The sequence below is a fragment of the Peromyscus californicus genome, unplaced genomic scaffold (genome assembly GCF_007827085.1).
Source record: "Peromyscus californicus insignis strain IS unplaced genomic scaffold, ASM782708v3 Scaffold_18__1_contigs__length_77618521, whole genome shotgun sequence".
In the NCBI taxonomy this organism is placed as follows: domain Eukaryota; kingdom Metazoa; phylum Chordata; class Mammalia; order Rodentia; family Cricetidae; genus Peromyscus; species Peromyscus californicus.
Window position 1 is genome coordinate 61,112,636 of NW_026294480.1, and position 16,305 is coordinate 61,128,940.

The following is a 16,305-nucleotide window of genomic DNA, read 5'->3' on the forward strand; positions in this document are numbered from 1 at the left end:
GACTCAATAAGTGAGATCTTTCCACAAAAACCACCTACCAGTTCTTGTTCCATTTATGTGCAAATTCAACAATCAGGAGGAGCTGGATGCAAATGAAGAGGACGCTCCCCACAGCTCCTACATAGCGCCAGGCTGCAAAAGAGCACAGCCCGAAGGGCAGCGAGGTGAGCACTGAATGCGTTTAACTCCAAAGAAGATAAACCTTCGATCCGTGGTCATTCTGATACATTTGATACATTTCATTCCCACACAACCATACAAGGTAGGTACTAATCTCATACTCACTTGTTAGACATGAGATGAGAACTGGTGGTCTATGTGAGTTAGTATGGTGGTTGGTGTCTCTCTGACAGAATCTAGAATCACTAGAGAAATAGGCTGCTGTGGATATCGCTCTGTATAAATAAACACTGATTGGCCAGTAGCCAGACAGGAAGTATAGGCGGGACTAACAGAGAGGAGAATTAAGGGAACAGGAAGGCAGAGGGGGAGACTGCCTGGAGCCGCGCCAGGACAAGGAAGATGTAAAGTACCGGTAAGCCACGAGCCACGTGGCAAAGTATAGATTAATAGAAATGGGCTAAATATAAGAGTAAGAGCTAGACAATGATAGGCCTGAGCTAATGGCCAAGCAGTTTAAATAATGTAAGAGTCTGTGTGTTTATAAGTGGGCTCCGGGACTGGTGGGACTTGGCAGGAGATGGAGAGAAATTCTCCAGCTACAATAGGCCTGTAGGCACACCTGCAGGGGGTTATCCATCTTAATTGTGGGGACCATTCCTTGGGCAAAGGAGTCCAGACTGTGTCAACTGGAGAAAGCGACCTGAGCAGGCACTTGCTGCTCTTCTTCCCAGCTTGTGACAACCACTTCAAATGCTGCCTTGACTCCCTGCCATGAACTACGCTCTCCAACGAGCCCTCTCTCCTTTATGATGCTTTTGTCTGGGTATTTTATCCCAGCTGCAAAAGTGCAGTACTAAGGTAACTGGCAAAGCCTCTCACACATAAAGGGCATGGCTGGGACTTGGACATCAGTCTGGTCCTGGAACATCCAAGCCGAATCTGATGATGAACCTCAGCTGTCTCAATAAATGCAGGAGTTCACAAAGTCCACAGTGGCCCCTGATTCACAAGCGAAAAGAAATACTGCTAGAAAAATCAGGAGTTTAAGTTTTACTGGGCAATGAGCCTTGACTGTCCAGTGTGGCAAGGAGGTGAGAGGGACTCAGGTCTGTGTGGGGCTCTGTTATAAAGTGGCCATGCCATGTGGCCTGCAGACTGTCTATAGAAAGACTGAGCTGGAGCTGACCTGAGGACCTTAGGTCACTGAACTCTAGACATCTATCTCCAATATGCTAACATATACATCAAAGTTACCTCTGCAGAGAAAAAAACTAGTTAACAGTGTCATAGCTAGAAGGAAGACTGAGACATCATTTGTAAAAGCCTATGAAAAACTGACAGACACACCCTAAAGATGGAGCTGGACCCTGACATCTAAGGCAGTGTGGCTGGTGCCTATCAACTGCCATCTCCACTAGGAAAGTGAATTGATTTGGGTTGAATAATGTGTTGGATCCACTTTAATTTAGATTTCATCCCCATCCGTACCTGTTCCTTCCCTGGGAAGAAGCCTTGTTTCAGTTATGATTACTAGGTCCATATTAAATAGAAGTAAGGATTATAACTCAATGTTACATAACTTCACATACAGTGTGTTTAGAAAGATACTGGAGAATGCCTTCCTTGTCCGATTTTCACAGCTAACAACTGTTTCATCCTGCCAGGTCTGTGTGATACTCAGAGAGAATAAGGCCCCCTCATGGCAGAGGCATTCTAATGTGCCGGATCTGTTTTCAAGCCAATATTAAAGACCCGCTTTACTCTCCAGGCCAGTAAGTTTATCATTCCAGTTCCTCAGCCAACAGAGGGACAGAGTCTTCTCATGGGCTGTCCACAAGTAGAGTAGGAGGAACGGGACGGGAAAGAGCAGGCAGGTAACGCTGCCTTTGAAAAGCTCCCATACACTGCTGCAACCAAACCCAGAGTACTGCACTTGCTAGACAAGCACACTACCACTGAGCTAAATCCCCAACACCCAGACATTCTTTATGTCATAAAAGAATCAGTAGCTCAAAATATCACACACACCGGATCACGTTTTCAAAGAATTTTACAATGTGTAAAAACAAAATAGCCAGGCCCCCGGAACACCCCATCTGTACCATTCAGAAAGGTCTCCTGATCCGGGATGAAGAATGCTCCTGAGCACATAGCCCCCAACAGCAGAAGCTTAAAGAACCAGAAGCTGGAAGAGAAAGGGAAATGTATTTAAGTGATATTCAAAGACGGACAAAAGATCTCTAGAAGGCAGTATGCCGGCCTGTGTTCCTGTCATCGGGAGTGATCTCTCCAAATCAAGGGAAATGACCAAGTGGCTGCAGATGCCTCCTCTCACAATTCGGCACACTTGGCATAACTCTGACTATACAAAACCCTGTGTCAGGGCAGGCTGGAAATGACCTGACGGAAGGCCTCAGTGGAAACAACAAACTCTGTGTATACTGAATTTCTTATCATGGCACCAGGCATTACAAATAGCACTGTCACTCTTGGACTACCAGTGCCATGCAACCCATCTTCCCCAAAGCAGGGGAAGATCAGTCGGTGCTGATGAGCAGAGGGGGTCGGGTTCCAGAACTTACCCATTGTGGATGTAGGCCCGACAACCTTTGCTGTTGTTGACCTTCAGGGTCAGCAGGCAGAAGACAAAGAAGAAACAAGCCATTCCAAAGCAGACTTTATAGACCGCAGAATACCCCACCAGGGTCTCACAGGCGTCACCAGCTTTAATGCCGGCACAGAAATCTTCAAAAAAAGGAATCTGAGGGAGAAGGAGATACAAAAACTACCTGTTAGAACTGAGCTAGAGAGGAACCGAATGTGAGTGTTTGTCCAACCTTAAGTCAGAACCATGGTAAAGACAGTTATGTGCACAACAAAACCAAGACTGAACAAAAAAACTACATAGCCTCCAAAGACTTCACAGCTAGAGAGAGGGCTCAGCAGTTAAGAGCATTTGCGGCTCCTCCAGAGGACCACAGTTCAACTCCCAGCACCCACATGGAGGCTCACAGGCTCTGTCATCCCAGCGGCAGTGAAACCGAGGCTTTCGTCTGACTTCCCCAGGCCCCAGGCACACATATGGTGCACATACATACATACATACAAGCAAAACACCCATACACACAAAATTAAAAACATTTGTAAAGTATACAGACTTTTTCTTAATTTTCTTTAAACCCCCTTTCAAAGACACAGTCCTTATAAAAGCACTGTTCAATCTTTCTTTACTCCAGTGATTTTCAGTATCAGAATTTCCATTGCATTTATAGGGTATAGGTGTATACTTCTGGAAATACACAATATAAAAAGTGAGAAACTGCCTACATAATCACTCCAAAGTCACTCCTTCCTACAGCAGAGTCAAGACTTAGTTGGTGGGTGACTTTTATTCATTCACAAATAAAAATGTGTGTATACACATCTGTACAACACATATACACATCCACATACCTACACACGCTCATGTAGTACTATAACCATTACATACACACAATGTTTTCTGAAGATTTAGGGCTTTCCCCTTTCCCCCCAGCCCTTTCCTTCCTTTTATTCTCCCTCTGAACACGGGCAGGCAAGACTTCCCTGACCCATTCCCACCGAACCCTCCTTGTCGACTCCAGTCAGGCCCGACTGTGGCCAGAGCCCCTCAGGCACATCCAAGGGTGGGTATGTGGTATTGCAAATGTGATCCAAACTAAAAGTGGGCAAATAACCCCTGCTCCAAATGCTAACCAAGCCTCCTTTATGTTCTGTGGGTGACTTTGCACATTCAGCCTTCAGTAAGTGGTGAGTATTTTTAGGCAATAACCTCTAAGCTGAACAAGCCAACAAGACTTTAACAAGAGGAATTTTCTCTGATTAAATATTTGCTGTTCCAAACTCTAGTCCAGTTTTGGGAAAAGAAAATACACATCACACACAGATTCCATACTCAAGGGTGTTACCTCTTAAGTCTGCTCTGGGCATCTGAGGACATCACACACTGAGTCTGTGCTGTTCTGTGCAGGCCTCTGGGAGCAAGGACTTTCCTCCCATCCCATAGAGAAATCAAACTCAAAGCCAAAACCATCAAGTAAAACTAAATAGTTCATACGGATTTACAACCTGACTCCACTGCTCAGCTGGGCAAGTTTCACCTCCCCCATTCCCAATTTCCCTATCTTTAAAATGAAAGAATCTCATAATGTTGCCCAGAAAACTCCTCCAGCTACTTCCTGTGAAGAGCTAACTACAGCTCCTTACCTACAGCAGTCATATACTAGGGTACCAGACAGGATACAAAGAGCTTTCTGGAGAGGGGGTCAGACATGCTGCAAGGATCGCTGATGGGAGTGTCCGATCCAAACAAGGTAAGGTGAGCATCTTGGAGCTCTATGACAGTGTCAAAGGATTTCCTGCAGATCCATGCCAATGAGAAGAATGATGGTCAGATCTGTAAGAGCTGAGCTCCAGCAAGGCACAGTGGCACTCCATTCTAGTCCTAGTATGTAAGAGGATGATGCAGCAGTATCACAGGTTAGAAGCCAGCCTGGGACACCTACCAAGCTTTGAGCTAGGCTGAGCTACAAGGCAAGACCCTGCCTCAAAACATGAGGGGCTAGAGAGACAGGTCATTGGTAGGGCACTTAGCAAGCACATGCAAGGCCCTGAAACTGATCTGCAGAACTAACAAGATGAAACAAAAGTTCCAAAAACATCAACAGAACTCGCACACCTGGTCACCTAAAGGGAAGTCCATCTGGGAAATCCTTCCGAGGCATGAACAGAAGTACCGAGCTCAGGCCAAAGGAGCCGGAAGCAGCAGCACTCATTATCCTGCCTCCAAAGGTGAGACACCAGCAATGTCCTGACATCTTCAAGTCTGGGGAAGTTAAGATCAAAAATTAAGGCAAGAGGAGGGAAATGGCTCAGCTGCTAAAGCGCTCACTACAGTACCCTGAGTACCCAAGCTTGGATTCCCAGTGCCCATGCAAAAAGCCGGCCACTGAGGTACATGTCTTAATCCCAGCACTGGGGAGGCAGAGATGGGGGATCCCTGAGGTCTGCGGGACAGACAGTCTGGATGAATCAATAAGCTGAGGGTTCAGTGAGAGAGTCTGTTCAACACAAGTTAGGAACCAAATGAGGACACCCAGCATCAACCCTTGGCCTCCATGTGTACTTATACGCACGTGAACATGTGCATACACGGTAAACACACACACACACACACACACACACACACACACACACACACACACACACACACACACAGAGCTACAGAATGGTCTATTGGTCTCATCGACTAGGGTTCCAGAAGATGCACACTTAGAGAACAAGTAGGTTTTGGGGAGGGAGTGGTTCTCTCAGAAACAAAGGAAGATGGGAGTCACATGCCTCAGCAACAGTATGACTTCAGAGATGAAAATGTGATATTAGCAAAGCTAATTTGTCTTACATTTCATTCTGTCAAATTTCTGGAGCTTCAAATGAAATCATACTGCTGAGAAAAGCTCCGGGCAGCTCTGCATGAGTGATAAGTTAACTCACGGAACTGGAAGAACAGTATCTAAGAATTCTTCATCAGTCCTCACTTGAAAAGAATGTAGTGTGTGTGTGTTTGTGTGTGTGTGTGTGTGTGTGTGTGAGAGAGAGAGAGAGAGAGAGAGAGAGAGAGAGAGAGAGAGAGAGAGAAAGAGAATGTGTGTGTGTCGTCTCCCTTGGTCTCCACTTCAGGCTCCCTTAGATCTTCTCCTTGAAGTAGTTCTGACAGCAGTATTAGCCTGTCACCAATCAGGGCATAACTGTGAGACAGGAATACTGTGCCAGTCTCCACCCTCTGCGGGACAGTGGACCACTAGGGCTCTTTCCTGGATATGTTAGCATCCTGCAGCCCTCTGGGGAACCCAGAGGTGTTTAAAAACAGCAATACCAATTGGGACGTGTGTGTGTGTGTGTGTGTGTGTGTGTGTGTGTGTGTGTGTGTGTGTGTGTGTGTGTTGTCCTTATTAAAAGCCAATCAAAGGCGGGGGGTTAAAAATCCATGGTCTGGTTTTACCTGACCCTACCACCTCTCAAACCAGGAGCACCACGCCCCGCATACAGGCAGACTGACAATATAGTTCACACACTCTGTGATCAAATAGCTAGGAAACAGCTCCAAATGAAGAGTTAAATAAATAAGCTTCCGGTCTAAACCAGAGCACTCCCAGAAGACTAAGCAGGGCTGGAGAAAAGACTCTTCCAGACACAGAGTGAAGCCAGTGAATTCCGCCCTCCATTGACAAGAGAGTTAGGTAAAAATCAATGTAGGCCACACGCGTCACAATTCCGAGGGAGAAGTAAGAGGAATTGCCAGTGAAGAACCGTGAGAACAGGGCCATGAGAGAGGCTGTCCCGTTAGATGTGACATCACCTGGGAATAAAGGTGCAGGGACCTGGGAGGAGGCTTCCCAGTTTTGCAGCTGACGGGCAATCACAGAAGTGAATCACAGAACAGGAGGGCAGCCATTCATTTAAGGGCGGCTTGTCCTGGAGGAAGTGTGGCTGTGGCTGGATGGTCCCACAAGGGCCTCCAGAAAGACAGCCGGACTAGAGACAATGGGCATGTTGGCACAAGGCTGCAATCCTAGCAGCTGGGAGGTTGACACAGGAGGAATGCCTCAAGTTCAAGACCATCTTGGTCTATAGAGCAAGTTCCAGGCCAGCAAGAAAGGGGTAAGGATTTGGAGGTGGGAGCATACACACGGCGAAGGAGGCAACCCATGGGAGTCGGTCAACTCTCCTGGGCAGATGGGGGGTAAAGGAGCAGAGCAAGGTAGCCCTAAGCCCAGAGAAAGAAACACTCAGAGGGTTCTTCAAGCCTTGGTGATAACTCTCTCTGAGCTAACCCAATCAGCTAAGATCTTCTTAAATGTGTGAACCATCCTAAGAGAAACAACTGCATGCATGGTCATTTCTGGGGAAATTTGAAAAACTCAGTGAAATTTAGAGTTTGTATGGGTACTATTTACCCCTACTACACACTGCATGACACACACATGTGTTACAGGCAGAGTTTGATCATCCACTGGTTCTCACCTACTATGTGTAAGGATTTTTCAGGTCACGGGGATATAAACATCAAATAAAGCAAGTATGGGATCCCACTCCAAGGCTGGGGTGCAGCTCAACCAGCAGGCTGCTTGCCCAGCATGCACAGGCCTTAGGTCTGATCACAGTGCTATAGAATTTACTGGCTAATTAATCAATTTAAATCCAGGCTACCAAGGAGCTACCCTTCTCGTGAAAGGCTGTGCAGACCACAGCGGTATACATACATTAACTATGCATGTCTTTTATGTATGCTTCAAAGATTTTCATCTGTTAATTTGAACTATTTATGATTATTTTAAACCTTGATGGGACATGAGCATTAACTGTCTTCCGCAGGACAGGACGCCAACAGACTTAAGCAACTCATGCTCCTGAAAGCCTGGACCACTTGCTTCCTAACCCCATTCCTGAGAACCATGCACAGCAGACATTCAGGTTCTGGCTCCAGCATCTCTCTCTAAATCAGCCTGGGATCCCCACATCCTCATCCTTACATGCCTTATTACTCCTTCATCCGTAAGGTGTTTGAAATACATACATACAAGTAATCCATTTCCCTGTCAGTTATTTCCAGTGATTCCATGATTCCATAGAGAGGAACAGACACTGAATTATGCTTGCCCGCTAGGCATGTGCTTCATGCTGCCCTTACCTGCAACTTAAGCCAGACTCTGGTTGCCAGAGCATAAAGTTTAGGCCATGAAGTCTGACCCTCAGAGAAAAAGGAAAATAACTGTATATGACCTCATGGAGCCACTCAGGAGCTAAAATAGGAGCCAGGAAAACTACAGCCCATAGGTCAGATCCAGCCAGTCTCCCATTTATGTAAATAAAGTTTACTAGGAGGGGCCATGCTCATTTATTGGCATTGTTTGGGCCACTCTTGTACTACAATGGAAGCCCAGAGCCTACAGAGCTTACTAGCAGACTTTCACAGCAAAAGTCTGCCCACTAGCAAGCTTAATACAGAGCAGTAAACTGCTGAGGTACGCATTTATATGTGGAGAGCAAAGAGCTCTGTGCACACAGATAAGCACTGGAGAAGCCAGGAAAGTTAAACACACAGCTCACCTCTTCAACGGAATGAGGTGAGAAGCCGCTCTTCCTGGAACACCAGAAATGATGTAATTTTACAACCTAGTGATCCTTTGCTGTCTGATGAGACAGACTCTGTCTTACCTCCCAGAATTTATGTTTATACTTATCCAAGACCTTTTCCCTAAATCTTGGACATTGCTTTTAGATCATAAAACCCACTCTTATGAGTGATGCCACTTAATGCTTTACAACAGCCTAAGTGACTTCTTTTTTTGTTTGTTTGTTTTGTTTTGTTTTTTTGTTTTTCGAGACAGGGTTTCTCTGTGTAGCTTTGCGCCTGTCCTGGATCTCGCTCATGTAGACCAGGCTGGCCTCGAACTCACAAAGATCTGCCTGCCTCTGCCTCCCGAGTGGTGGGATTAAAGGCGTGCGCCACCACTGCCCGGCTCTAAGTGACTTCTATGTCACTTAGGGCCATGCCAATCCTGACACCCACAGACACTGTGTTTACCTCAGTCAAGCTCCCTAGACCCTAAATCTTGGGCGCTATCTCTGAGTCAACATTACCCATTCTTATGAAAGAAAGCCAGACGTACTTTGTAAGGAATCTCAGTGTAAACATGTCATAAATTGTGGGGCACTTGGGACTGAGTTAACTGTTATCTGAATACTTTTTTCAAAACCATGCTGTGTTTAAACATGGCTAAAGTAAAATGATCTGGTCCAGACTCTAGAAGTCCCGGTCCAGACTCTAGAAGTCCTGGTCCAGCACTGGTTACAATACAATTGGGCTGAGCTGAGTTTCATTCATCTCTTCGTGGATCATTTATATTTCAAAAGCCAAGTGGCAACTGTGACAGCTCACTATCTGTTGTTACTATCTACCAAAGGAGCAGGAGCTGAGAGGGGGCACAGATATCTGGGTTATCTCAGCGCATCTTCTGGCCGTGGCCTTTCCCCTTTGACCCTTTCCCTCACCAGATCTGCTTCACAGCAGCAGCTTTAGTGAATCCAACTGTAGAGCCTTCTGCATGTCGTTTTTAGTGAGTAAAGAGGATTTGTGTTTATTTTTTGATGAAGAGGGGACTCGGGTAGCAATTATCGAGTAAAGAGGATTTGTGTTTATTTTTTGACGAAGAGGGGAATTGGGTAGAGATATCCAATGCGTAGAGCCTTGAGCAGCGTTAGCAGAAACCCTCACATCTGTCCTATGTGTTCCAGAGCCACAGCCTGCACAACCAGAAAGAAACCACACCGGTAAGGGCCTGGTTTAGAGGGTGTGCTGACTGCAGAGAACTGTCTCGCTGAACTGCACCTCTTGGGGTTCCGGTTTTCTCAGGCAGAGTGAGCAAGCAGCCAAGGTGCCAGGCTGAGTCCCTCCCTCACCTTAGCTCTCTCCAGACATCCCCAGGTGGAGTTCAGTGGAGTTCACAGACTTCCACAAGTGTGCACCAACCAGCCTGTTATCAGGGTCTCCTTCCATACACACTTGCCTCAAATTTGAAATCTTCCTGCCTCAGCCTTAAGTGGTGAGATTATAGGCATGCACCACAAAAGCCAGTTACCAGACTATTGCTGTCCCCTCCCTGAGGTCCAGTGCTCTACAACAAGCCTCTGTTGGTTATACTTTATCCCTAGTACACCTCAGTTTTGGGTACCTACACTTACAGGAATGGGTAAATCAACAAAAGCAGCAGCAGATTTGTCTTGTTTTTGTTTTTTTCGAGACAGGGTTTCCTCTGTGTAACAGTTCTGGCTATCCTGGAACTTGCTTTGTAGACCAGGTTGGCCTCGAACTCACTGAGATCCGCCTGTCTCTGCCTGTCTCTGTCTCCCAAGCACTGGGATTAAAGGAGTGTGCCGCCACCACCCAGCTTGCAGCAGCGGATTTTCAAGAAGTTTTTAAATAATGCAATCAGAAACTGGGCATCACGGTGCTTGTTTGCTATCCATACGCTCTCCTGAGGTTAAGGGACAGAAGGATCACTTGAGTTCAAAGCTAACCTGGGCTACAAAGCAAGTTCCAGGTTAGGATAGTCAACTACAAAACAAGACTCTACCTCAAATTTTCTCTCTCTCTCTCTCTCAAAACAAACCACAGAATGTACTAAGTAGCTGGTGGTGCACGCCTGTCATCATGGCACCCAGCACCAGAGTGCCTGGGGCAGAAAGGTACATGTTCTAAAACCCGTGAGCTACAGTTCTGCTGTTCTGTACACAGTTAGGCCCCGCTTCCAAACTCTACACCACAAAAAGAATGTACTGAGTTAGAGTTTACCCAGAGTAATAGTCCTTATTGTCTTTGTGAAGAGCATCAAAATTAGACTACATTTATCTCACTTTATCTGCAGGTACAGCAATGAACAGCTGTAAGAGCAGCAAATCCCAGCATTTAGTAGGGAGAGACAGAAGTAAGGGAGTTCAAGGTTATCCTCAGCTAGTAGTGAGATTGAGGCCAGAATGAGCTTCTTGAGATCCTGTCTCAAAAAACAGAAACAAGCCGGGCGGTGGTGGCGCACGCCTTTAATCCCACCACTCGGGAGGCAGAGGCAGGCGAATCTCTGTGAGTTCGAGGCCAGCCTGGACTACGGAGTGAGTTCCAGGAAAGGCACAAAAGCTACACAGAGAAACCCTGTCTTGAAAAACCAAAACAAACAAACAAACAGAAACAAAACCAATGGATGTCTAAAACTATGGGCAGTTAAGTTGAGTAATATACACACAGTTCTTATGATAAATGACATACTAACGGCAATACATTGTAATCAACAGCCAGCACACTACTCTTGCACTTGGGAGCCATACAAAATGAGAATTACTTGAGTTGGGTGGAGTGGCAAAGCATATGGGAAGCTAAGGCAAGGGGATTACAAGTTCAAGGACAGCCCAGGACACTTAGAGAGACCCCATCTTAAAAGAGAGAGAGGAAGAGGAGGAGGTGGGAGAGGCCAGTTACAGCTTATTGGAAGAGTAATTGCACAGCATGTACAAGGCCCTAGGTTCAACCCCAGTACCAATAAACAAGCAAACAAAGTAAGGATTGCTTGAACATAAGTACTGATACCACAGTATCAGATCTGATAACCAAGATGGCAGTTGGTGGGATATAAAGGGATAATTCATAATCTATGCAGGATAGAGTGGGGCAGTGCTGCACAATTTAAGGATCTGAATTATGTATTTCTGGAATTTTCCATGTAATATTTGTGGACTTGAGTTGACCCCATATAATCAATGCCACAGAAAACAAAACCGGGGTTGGGGTGCCGCTGTGCTAACAACATTTACGTGCTTATTCCCACCCCATCATCCTGATGCTACTTCATCTCAGCTCACTCTGCGCTGTGGTGTTTGTTCCTCTGCCTCCATTTTTAACAGATGGTGGTGTTCATTCTGACTGCAGCACTTCCCTAGTCTCTATCTGCAAGTGTGTCAGAGCCAGTCAATGAAGAGACGCTTTCGATGGTCACAGGGAAAGGACTGAGAAAAACTCACTCTCTCCTGTCATCATTCTCTCCCTCCCTTAGCCAGGACAACCTTGAAAAAGATCCTGCTCACATCTGGTGCCTTCCAAAGAGTTCTGTGTTAGGGATCTGACAGACAAGGACAATGAGAGTTGCCTACTGCTTTTTTGGCTCCTGGCAAGCTCATGGTTACTAGACAAGAGTCAATCTCAGTCCTTGATTCAGAGTCTAACAAGAACCTCTCAGCATAGTTCAAAGTGCTGCCTCCTCAAGTATAAAACAATTTCCCAGCACCATTCTCTGTGTAGAGGGCAGGCGCAGCAGAGAGGAGACTTGCAGGGACTGTTGGCTTCTGGTTGAAATAACCTCAGACCAAAGACAGCATTGTTTTCAAACCTGTGTCCCTAACAGACCCCTAGTGAGAAGGGATGGAACCCAGGGAAATGAAGAGGTGGAGCTCGCTGCCATCTCCCCTAACCCTCAGCCCACTGAGACTATGATGGGCTGGCTCCTAGTGACCCACATGAATTGAGGTTCTACACAACTGAGCCACAAGGCATCTGACATGGAATTCCGTTGATGTTCAGGAAGAGAACTTCTGAAAGCCATTTCATCTCAGCTGGGTTAAAATAATAAACTTGAAAAGTCTCTAGAATCAAAGAACTGCACTAGCAGTATTTCTCTTTATTTGATATTATTCTACTAAAAAAAACCAAAAAACCCACCAACCATAACAGGCAGCTGCAGCTGCTGAGAATGGAGAGTTCTGCCTGGGGCTTTGACTCCAACAACCCTGGAGCCGAGGTCCCGGCACTCTCAACACTCAAGCGGTAGAGACCACACTCCCAATTAGAGGCAGACATTCAGGCTTTAGCGTGAACCTCTGCCATTCTGAACCAAGTAAACCACACGGCGTTTTGCAAAGTGAAATATTTTTCAGCAGTGCGGTTTGCTTGCTTTAAAAAGACGGAGACACGAAACACAACCAAGGGCAGGTCCCACTTTCCATGCAACACCAAATAAATCCTTCTTTTGTGGCTACTCTGTTTTCCATTTCGGACCAACAGTCCTTCTTTGAGCCCAGCTTTTGGCTGTAGGAAAGGAAGGAGGCAGCTGGGAAGGTGACCTTTCCAGAAGGTCACCAGATACTTCTTCCTGCCACTGTGTCCAGAGACCATCCAGGAGTCAAGGAAAGCTTTGCTTACTAATGGATGTCACTGTCACAAGAAGGTACCTCCTAGACAGGCTACTTCTCCCTGCCCCTGTACCCACCATGTTTAGGAGCCAGAGGAAGGCAGGCTTGCTTTCAGCTAGGATTGCTGTTTCTGTGAGTTATCTGGCCAACAAGGAAACCTAGGGATATGAGCAGGAAAACACTGGCCCAGTGACCAGGGACCCTAAGTTTCAGTCTCCGCTGTAACTAGTGTTTCCAGCCTTGGACAAGACACTTCACTTCATGGGTATGTCATCTGTTAGAGGACTAGATGGGTAAAATGACCCCTTAGGACTCTCCTTTATTCTTCTACCAACTGATTCAAATTATCTCCTTTAAAAAGCAACACTGTTTCCTCTGTGTACTACTTAACAGACCCCTGCTGTTTACCATCACCTATCATAGATGTGGCTGTGTTCTATTTTTGTTCATTTCTTTAATTAGAGGCTTTAGCTGAAGATCTTAGATTCCCTGAGACTAGCCCAGGAAGGCGAGCCACACACAACACTGGTAATCATGTCTTCACAGTCCTCTTAGTTCTTCAGATGAAGACAGGAAAGCAAGTAGCTTATCTGCCAAATTTGCAGTCTTAAGCATATTGCATGGCGCTGTCATCTCCAAGAACCACCACAGTAGTGGGACATGACATTCAAACTAACTAGACAACTAGATGCTGTCCTTAGGAAGGCTCTTCAAAACGCAAGTGAAGGAGCCTCTGTGGCTAACAGTCGAGGCAATGGGCTGGGGCGACTCCAGTGAGGAGCGAGAAATAGCAAGAGTGTCCTCGCCCTCAGGATCGGTTATCTGGAGAAGGAAGGCAGAGGGCAGGAACCCGGTATGGCCAACTCATCTGTGACTGAGTAAAATGCACAGTACAAACCAAATACTTCCACATCCTGTCCGTGGAAAGTCTGTGAGCAGTACTTGGAGGGAGGGAGGCAGGGAGGGAGAAATGGAGGGAGGGAGGAACGGAGGGAGGGAGGGAGGGACGGAGGAGGCTTTAACAATGTCCCCAGGTCTGCTCTGAGTGAAGGTACTCCTACCCACAATTCTTCACAGAAGATAGCCAGAGGCAGAGATGAAGGAGCTGCCCCAGGGGAAGCAGGGGCTCAGGGTAGCATTCAAGACACCAGCAAAGAGATCATGACACCACAGACACATCAGGATGGGGAGACAGAAAAAATAACAATAAGGGTTGGCAAGGGTCCAAGAAACACATCACTTACTATGAATGTTTCACATGACGGTGGAGACGCAAATGGCGTAACTACTTTGGAAAACAGTTTAGCAGTTCCTCAAAGATGAAGCAAGGTGTTTTCATATAGTCCAGTGTCAGGAGTGATTGTCACAAGCTATTGCAGGCCATGACGCAATTACAGTTTATAGCAGTTGACAATTCAGATGTCAGCCCACCAGAGGGATGACTCTAAGTGGGGTACCCTGTCCAGCAAGGCTTTCAGGCCATTGACTCTGAATACTGTTGCTTTCATTTGGAATTTCTTGTGCGATAACAGCTATGATATCTCCCTATTACCATGCACTTTCATGTAATGTGTACATGTGATCTCATGATTACATCTCAATCTTATGGGCACACATATTTGTGGGTGGTCAGGAAGATGACTTCTTATTTAACTGTGTAATTCTGATGAATAGAAACATATTAAGATATGCTTCATACTAGGTCTATTGTTCCATGTGGACTGTAGACACTTAGAGGTCTTGTTCTCCATCCTTAGCCGCTGACAAGGCAAAATGGCCAGACAAAGTGTCTTCGTAGAACTTTCACAGAGTGGAATTGCAGGTGCCTGGCCTTGTTGGATCAAAACTCTTCAGAAGAATTATAGTGAACCAGAAGTGGTAGTGCAGGTGTCTGGCCTTGGTATATCTTAGTCCTTCTAGAGATCAACAACACCTATGTTGCCCTAAGCTTCCTCCACCGGCACCTCCCCACTCTGATTCAAAAGACAATGAACACTTTGTATTTATTTCTACACCAGTTCTTAATGCGAGATTTTAGGATCAGCAGACTGACTATGTTTAGGTCCTGAGATTCAGGTGATAAACAGAATAAGGCTGTTAACTGACTAACCATGTCCGGATATCATTAATTACATAAAATAGTACACGTATTCTTTGCCTTTTCCTTAAATCTCTCATTGGTTTAAATTCTTCCCTTGTAACCTTGTAGCTATTCCTTTAAGAGACAGCCAGAATTTTTTACAACCTACAGCTGTTGTCAGTCACCAATTAAGGTGACCAAGTCTTTGCCAAGTGTGACTCTTATCAGAATACTTGTCCCTGAGTTTGCTTTGCAGTTTTTACTAACAAGTTGCTAATGAATGGGGACATATATACATGCATGCTTGGAAATTTGTGATGGGTAGTAGAATAAAGATGTAGAGGAATAAAGATGGAGAATGAGTGAGTGAGTGAGTGTGAGTGAGAAAGTGTGGGTACGTGCTGAATGAGGGACGCAGCTGAATGGCCAGAGAGAAAAGTAAAAAGCTATGGAGAGAACGGCTGTGGAAAGAGCTGTGCAGAGGGCAAGAATGAATGTGTGTGTGTGTGTGTGTGTGTGTGTGTGTGTGTGTGTGCGCGCGCGCGCAAGGGATGTAACAGTGAGGAACGTAACTTGCCTGTATGGAGAATGTAACAATGTGGAATGTATCTGTGTGAAGATAAAGAGTCAGAAACCATTTTTTTAAGGAGAAGTAAAGAGAAAGTTACCATCAGTAAGAGTGTGTGTTTCCTTGTTTCACCAGTCATAGGTAGATTAAAACTTATTCCTAAATAACCTCCGATAAAAAAGTTTCCTATCCCTCGATACTCTGAGGCATTTCTTTTATTACCCTGAGCTGATTGTGGGAGTGGTCTCCCACAGTCTGCATTAGTCCAGAAATTCACTGTATATTCCCAGAAGATAATTATGGTGACATTATCATTAAGAGTCAAAAGGTACAAATATCGTAAGTGTTCATCAACTGAAGACTGGACAAAATAAAATATGGAGTATTCATAAAGTAGAATACTATTCAGCCGTACAAAGGAAGAAAGTACTGATAGATGCTATAATATGATTGACCTTCAAAAACATGCTGAGTTAAGGAGGTCAGACACAAAAAAGTATGTAGTGTGTATTATTCCATTTACTGTTACTATAATAAAATACCTCATTACAAGGTAATTAGTTTAAAGAAAACAGAATTAAGCCAGTGTGGTAGCACATGCCTTTAATCCCAGCACTCGGGAGGCAGAGGCAGGCGGATCTCTGTGAGTTCAAGGCCAGCCTGGGCTACAGAGTGAATTCCAGGAAAGGCTCCAAAGCTACACAGAGAAACCCTATCTCAAAAAACCAAAAAAGAAAAAAGAAAACAGAATTTTGTTTAG

At 45.5% G+C, this 16,305-nt stretch overlaps 1 protein-coding gene across 2 annotated transcripts in view; it reads right to left on the reverse strand.

The window, feature by feature from the left end:
• Serinc5 (serine incorporator 5) overlaps positions 1–16,305 on the reverse strand; it is a 101,571-nt gene that overhangs the window by 35,520 nt on the left and 49,746 nt on the right. For both annotated transcript variants that reach the window (XM_052743573.1, XM_052743574.1), the window contains exons 3-5: positions 2,706–2,884; positions 2,226–2,308; positions 39–132 (exon numbers count right to left, since the gene is read on the reverse strand). In XM_052743573.1, the coding sequence (XP_052599533.1) occupies positions 39–132; positions 2,226–2,308; positions 2,706–2,884 (356 nt within the window). The remainder of the gene's footprint in view (positions 1–38; positions 133–2,225; positions 2,309–2,705; positions 2,885–16,305) is intronic.